At 36.8% G+C, this 7,492-nt stretch overlaps 1 protein-coding gene across 1 annotated transcript; it reads right to left on the reverse strand.

The window, feature by feature from the left end:
* Positions 1 to 235: 235 nt before the first annotated feature.
* On the reverse strand, positions 236 to 1,210 carry LOC101986478 (olfactory receptor 9K2). Its single transcript, XM_005358025.1, has one exon. It carries the CDS (start codon positions 1,175 to 1,177, stop codon positions 236 to 238), a length of 942 nt encoding a protein of 313 aa, XP_005358082.1. The 5' UTR covers positions 1,178 to 1,210.
* Positions 1,211 to 7,492: the final 6,282 nt, after the last annotated feature.

The raw sequence follows: 7,492 nt of genomic DNA on the forward strand, positions 1-7,492 counted from the left end.
ATAGTATGCACACTGATTCTGTGAAGTACATTGACATTGGAGATATGAGAAGGGAGTATAATCAAGAATTATTCTATAATGTCCAGGATGTCCAAGATCTAAGATTTCAGAGAAGAAAAAAGTCATATTTAATAAGGGTTTTTTGCATAAATTCTAATAATAGCATAAGAGAAGAAATATTGATTATAAGAGGTATGAAATAACACTTAAAACACTAGTGAGAGAAGAAGAACTCTTAAAGAATGGATTTTTTCTTGTCTAGAAGTTTGCTTAGAGCATCTTTGACATCTTTGTTCCTCAGAGAGTAGATCAGAGGGTTCAGCATTGGTGTGACTAGAGAGTAGCACAAGGAAGCCAGCTTACTCAGTTCAGGGAATCTGTCAGGGGTGAGATACATGAAGAAGACAGCACCGTAGAGCACACTCACAACACCCAGATGAGAGCTGCAAGTGGAGAAGGCCTTCCTCCTTCCCTCCGTGGAGCGTATCTTTAGCACGGTGGACACGATGTACATGTAAGAAACAACGATGACTATGACCGTTGGTAAGATAATGATACTAGACAAGGAAAAGGATACTATTTTATGAACAAAAAGGTCAGTACAAGATAGTCTTTGAATTGGTCGAGTATCGCAGTAAAAGTGGTCAACAGCCCGAGAAGCACAAAAGGATAAAGTAAATGTCATGCTGGTCTGGAGAACTGAGCTGATGCAGCCACAGAAGTACGAGCCTGCCACCAGCTGGGCACAGAGGCGTGTGGACATGTGGACAGAGTAGAGGAGTGGGTTGCAGATGGCGATGAAACGATCATAGGCCATGGCTGCCAGGAGAAATCCTTCCGCCACAATGAAGAGGGCAAAGAGAAAAAACTGAGCCACGCAGCCTGCAAACGAGATGGACTTGCTCTCGGTCCAAAAGTTGCTCATAGCCTTCGGCGCGATAACAGATGAATAGAAGAGGTCAATGAAGGAGAGGTTGCCTAGGAAGAAATACATTGGTGTGTTCAGCCGGGGATCAGTCAAAATAATGGTCATCATCCCAACGTTTCCTAGAAGGATCATGGCATACACAAGCAGAAAGAGCAGGAAGAGGAGAAGATGGAGCTCAGGGCCGACCCTGAAGCCTACAAGGATGAAGTCAGTCACTCCTGAGTGATTGCTTGCTCCCCTGTCACTCATGGAGGAGACCTGATGAGAGGCATAAGGCAAAATAAACAAACTCTTAGCTTGATCTTAGTGTTACAAGTAGCTGATATAAGGCAGGAGTTTAAAAGGCTCTCAGCAATTTTAGCTTCAAAATCCTTCAACTTAAACTGAATTCAATCAGCTAATATAGACTCTACACATTATTTTCAATATAAATTTCTAAAATTGGGATAATTTAGCATTTTTCTTAAATGCCTTTCTGCTAAAATGTTTGTCATATTTACTGTACCATTGATCCATACATTATTTTGCTACTGTATACATTAATTTTTAATATTATGAAGAAGTAACAGGAAGAACTAATCTTGTTAAAATTTGCTAACTAAGCATCAGAACTATAAATTACAGCAAAGAAATACGTCTCTAGTCTCTTTGCTCCTGATAAACCATGTTGTATTACTATCAGGCATCACTTATCAATAAAAACTTCCTGTTACTTTAATTAACTTTCTTTGACTTATTTTTTGTTTTTAATAAAAATTCCTTAATTCTTCAACGTGGGCCAAACATATTTTATAAGAAGAATAATGATTATTAACAAACATTAAGATTAATATTGAATACTGATTATTTTTTTAATAATGGCTTTTTTAAGATCACAAATAATTTCTTTCCATATGTGGTCAGCATATCATTTGTGTATTACAAATACCAATTCATCAATGTACACTTGTTCTAGAAATTAAAGTAACCTAATAATAAAACATGCGGACTCAGGGTCACACCTGAAGGCTGCATAGTTATGCATTTATGTAATACAACACAAGCTTTAGGTTGAAATAGACTTTTCCTTTCTAATTTAGACCTTGGATACAAGTCTGCAACTAATGTTATCAGTTTTATCACACTTTTCCGTAATTGGCCAATTAATTCATGCACAGACAATCAATTTTAATTCTGTTAGAAATTTGTGATATGCATATGGACTTTGGGATAAGTCAGTCTAAGTTGCAGTAAGGAGCCAGGGAAATTTTTTAAGTCTAGGGAATGAAAGACATCAGTGAGAAATGCAATTATATTATGTCAGAAAATCAATGATGATGGTAAAGTAATAACCACTATTCAACAACACAGTTTTAAATATTAAAAATAAAATATTAACTAAATTCCTCAAAAGTTACATGTCCAAATATAAAAACACAAACTTCTGAATTAGGAAAAGACAGGGGGTGTTGAAATATGAGATACTAAAGCAATGAAAGAAAGCTGAAGGTGTCATGTAATATTTGTAAACAGCATATTACCTTTACTTTAATATTGCCTAGAGCCAAAGACACCAACGTTTTCATATTTACCCTTATTCCATTTCATCACCATATTTTCATACTAGTGGCAAATATCCCTTACACCTCCACAGCCCTAGCTCCTTTAAGGTGAAGCTCAACTCGTCCTCTGTGTATTTGTTAGCTTGCTGTTTTTGCATCTAGCCAGCGGTCTTTCGTGATTATGGTACACATTTACTATGTGGGTAATAATTGAGTGATGATGAGCATGCAAAGTCATAGCCATGTTTTTAAACATGTAATAAATAGAGTTTAGCATATAAATATCAGAAAATTTAAAGCAAAGTCATTCACATCTTAAGAAAAGAATTCTTCCCTCGGTACCAACCAAGAAACTAGTCATTTGATGATTTGTTAGTTGCTGAATCTCAAATATTTTTTAAAGTTACTTTTACCTTCTACGATTAGGTGGTTGATCAGACTCTGTTTAAAATGAAGCAGCAGAATTCCAAGGTTCCTTCTTTTTGGCGTTATTATCTTAGTTCTGTGATGTGTAAATATAAACTTGGTTAATTATTCTATCACAAGCGTATTTTAAAATTATTTCAAAATAAAATAAACTCAACCCTTCAAACATCCATCCACAATCTGAGTTTCAGGATCTCTCACAGAGAAGCATAACCTAAACTCATCAATGCCTTCTGTTTAAAAACTTCTGCTTTATTAGTTGCTTTCTTGAAAAATTCAGGTCTTAGGAGAGTGAAGATAAACTTCATGAATGGTGAACTGTTAAACCTTAAATAATGCTAGGAGCTATAATTTGTGACCATGCAAGGTGAACCAGAAGAATCAACCAGCAGAATATTCTCTGCATACAGTCTTAGATGCTTGTCTGCTTTAAGGAAGGAGTTGGGTTACACTGGATATATGTGTCCTGGCCCTGAGCCATCCGGAACCTCCAGTGATATACCATAGCATCAGACAAAGCTATTCACAGAGGCTTTAGACTTGGTGTAATGTTGTTGCTTTTACAAATAAGTGTAGCACTGAGATTTCCCTCACCCTTCTGGGAGACAGCCCTCCAGGGATAAAAGGAAATACAACTTAATTATTAAGATTTCTATGTTCCAAAATCAAGTCCATGAGGACCATGGAGAATCTGGATATTTTTTAAACTAAACAATAGGAATTAAGTACATGCCGGAGGACTTTTCCTTCCTTAAATGAGTCTGTGAGATAAGGTAGAAGAATCTTTTTATTTAATTTCTGCATAAAAAAAACTAGCATCTGCAGCTTTGATTGGAAAACATTTTGTTAAACAAGTAATATAGCTACTAAAGGGTTTAATTCTCTCTGTAACATAGGCATGGCCTAATTTTTTTAAATTATTTTTAACTGTTTTGTCATTTGTAACTGAGAATATGAAACACAATACTAAGATGATGACATGGATGAGCAGAGCAATACACCTAGTTTACTAAGGTCTGAGTGAATTATGACTGACTGAACTTAAAGTCAGGTTCATTTCCACTTTTAATATATCTTATTAATTCTTGATAATTTCACACATGTATATAACACCCACTCCTAGACTATTGCTAAGAATGCTCAATTTAATCTTCTTTTTTATTATAATCCACAAATTCCAATTTTTGTTTTCCACACAATCGTAAGATGTAAAGGTTATGGAGTGAGGTTTGCCTTCTAGGACCCACATTAATAAATAAAACTGACCGTTCCCTACCAAGACACCATCAGCAGATGAGAAATCATAACCCCCTACCCTTCTATATTAGCCAAGGCTACCTAAAGTTACAGAAGTGATTAGAAACTAAACAGTTGTCCTATTGGGTTTGCTTAGCATCATTCAATGAGTGGAGTTCATAAAATATTCTTTTTATTTAAAATTTTATGGAATATATTTTGATGATGTTTTTCATATTCTAGAACTCCTTCTAAACTCTTTACTCCATACTTTTATGTTTCCTCTCAAAAAAAGAAAGAATATGAGGAACAAAGGAAGAAAGAAAAAACACAAAAACGAAAATTTAAACAAAGAAAAAAAAGACAAAAGTCAAAATAAAACAAGTAAAACTAAAATCAGGGTGCTCGCGCGCACGCGCACACACACACACACACACACACACACACAAAGTAAGTAGCCATTGGGTTTGCTTTGTGTTGGCCAGCTATTCCTAGGTCTGCACAAAAGTGTGGTTGTTACACCCAGTGACACTCCATCCATTTCAAAAATCTTCTCAGTTAGGGGTGTGACTTTGTGTCTACAACCTCTTCTCAGTGCTGAGCTTTTGTTTGGCTTGCATCTGTGAAGGTCTTGTTTGTACTGCTAAAGGACAAGATCAATAAAACAAATGACAGCACATGTTGATAATATATGGGGGACTGGGGACACTATTCATAGCCAGTGAGAGGGAAAATTGGTGCAGCCACTTTGGAAATCAGTGTGACAGTGCCTCGTGAAACTGAGAATCGATTTGCCTCAAGATCCTGCTATATCACTCTTGGGTATACACCTAAGGACTCTAGATCTCACTACACTGATCCTTCCTCATCCTTGTTATTGCCACTCTATTAATAATAGCGAGAAATTGGAAACAGCCTGAAGCTTCATCAGGTGATGACTGGAAATGAATCATGTAAGGAACATGAGGCACATTTACATATTGGATTTTTTTTTTAAGCTCAAGGGCAATTTTATTGGTGTTTAAAGAAAAAACCCAGGACAAGTAAGCTGTGGATTGTGGAAGCTGCCTATAGGAGAAAAATCAGCAGAGAGGGGAAATGTGGCTTGAGGTAAGTCAGCATTAGAGATCAGCCACATATCAGACAAGCAGCCTCATGGTGGGGAAGAGAGTTTGAAGAAAGAGTGAAGTCCAAAGGGCTAGGAAAAGGGTGCTTCAAAAAGAGATGAAGTTGGGAAAGGGACAGGTGTGATTTTCTGAGAGATTGGAGAACCAGACAGACTTAGAAGCTGCATAGCTGCATTCTGCAGAGGACTCTACTAGAGGGTGGAAATTCTGCAAAGACAAAGTCCATTATCTCATTAAAAGGCCAATTACTCCTCCTACCTCTTAATTTAGCTTCCAGTGAACCAGCATCCTGAAGGCTGGTTCCTTGGCAAGTTGATTGGCTGAACCAGCTGGATTGACTTTTGTTTAACGGTTTACCTCTTTTTTTTTTTTTTTTTTTTTTTTTTTTTTTTTTTTTTGAGACAGGGTTTCTCTGTGGCTTTGGAGCCTGTCCTGGAACTCGCTCTGTAGACCAGGCTGGTCTCGAAGTCACAGAGGTCCGCCTGCCTCTGCCTTCCGAGTGCTGGGATTAAAGGCGTGCGCCACCACTGCCCGGCCCCGTTTTACCTCAGTTTATATATAAGCGTACCTTCTCTCCACATAGTCTGTGCACCTCATGTGTCCCTGTTGCCCAAGAAGGCTAGAAGAGAACACCAGATCCCCTGGAACTGGAGCTCCAGGTGATTGTGAACTGCCTTGTGGGTAGTGGGAGCCAAACTTTGTTCCTCTGCAAGAGCAGTAGGAACTCTTAATGGCTAAGCCATCTCTCTAGGCCCTTTTGTTAATGAAAGACAGAAAGAGAGTGAATCTGTGGGGAAGGAGTGGTGGGGAAGAACTGGCAGGAGTAGAGTGAGGGGAAACTGTAATCAGTATATATTATATAAGAAAAGAAATCTATGCTTGAAAAAAGGAAAAAAGTATTAAAAAGAGGAAGAATTGCATGACAGGGTAAAGGGCATGGCCAATTGAACTAGCACACTGGTCCAGTATCGGGCAGACTTAGGTTCAAGGTTCCCATGTTCACAGACTTCTCAAATGTCAGTTCAGAAGACATTAAAGGCAGGGTAATTACTATTTGCAGCTCTGTTGTTTGAGACATTTGAAATATGGGTGCAGACTCTGAGATTATCCTTGAGCAAGAAAATTCATCCCTCTGCTAGTACAAAGGCTTCTGTTACCATGAAAACTTGCATAAAGGAAAAGCTGAGCCACACAGCATACAAAGGATACTGTTTTCCATGATAAGATGTTGGCCATGGCTTTAGGTACAGTAACAGTGGAGTAGGAGAGGTCAATGACAGAGAGGTTGCCTAGGAAGAAATATATTGGTGTATTCAGTCTAGGGTCAGTCACTCCAATGCCAATAATGTTAAAGTTCCCCAGAAGAACCATCTCAGAAATAGAAGAAAGAGAACACTATAGAGTTCTGGACAGACCTTGATGCCTACAAGAATGAAGTCAGTCACTTCTGAGTTATGAATGAAATCAGTGACGTCTGATTGGTTGACTCTTTCCATGTCACCCATGGCAAATTTCTTCTTCTGGTTATAAAAGAAAATCACAATATAACTCCCCACATTTTATCAGCTATAACCAATAAAATTTCACATTGAAGAAACTTAGACTTGACATAAGCTTTCAAATCCACTACCCAAGTAATTTACACAGCAGCAAACTATAGATGAGAGATACCTTGCTGTTGCCTAAGACAACACAATTGGATCATTGATATTTCATATATCTGTACTGTCATATGAGATCCTGTGAACTGTAATTTATGGCTAAGATAATATCAAAATTTTAAAGAGTGATAAACCCATAATACTAAAATTACAGTTTTCTAAAATTTTAGTTTACTATCTAATATTTGTTTTTCTTTTTAATAACATGCATTGCCTTTTGTCTGTAATAAAAAATAAAAAAAGAAAGCTAAGAGTAAAATGCAAGGTAGTATCTTTTTAAAGAATGAACTCTTGCAACTACAGATATTTATCAAGAAATTATTTTCTAAAAAAAACAAAAAAAGAAATTATTTTCTTTGGAGAGAGATCTTTTATAAATTGGCTAATCTTCAGTTCATGAAACACACCCATTTAATTTAAATGCAAAAAAACAGTAAGACATTTATAGTTTTACCCTTTGGAGTTTGATTCTTCTTATTTCTGTGTAAATATGTCAGAAAACACATCTGAAACATTTTAGAATGTGAGAAAAAATTAGAAGCTTAAAGAAATGAGCCAATCAAAAATCTCTTG

This window comes from Microtus ochrogaster, chromosome 24, assembly GCF_000317375.1.
Source record: "Microtus ochrogaster isolate Prairie Vole_2 chromosome 24, MicOch1.0, whole genome shotgun sequence".
Taxonomy (NCBI): domain Eukaryota; kingdom Metazoa; phylum Chordata; class Mammalia; order Rodentia; family Cricetidae; genus Microtus; species Microtus ochrogaster.

What these genes read in the sequence shown, in the direction of transcription:
- LOC101986478 (XM_005358025.1), bottom strand. Translation starts at nt 1,177, where the DNA reads ATGAGTGACAGGGGAGCAAGCAATCACTCAGGAGTGACTGACTTCATC.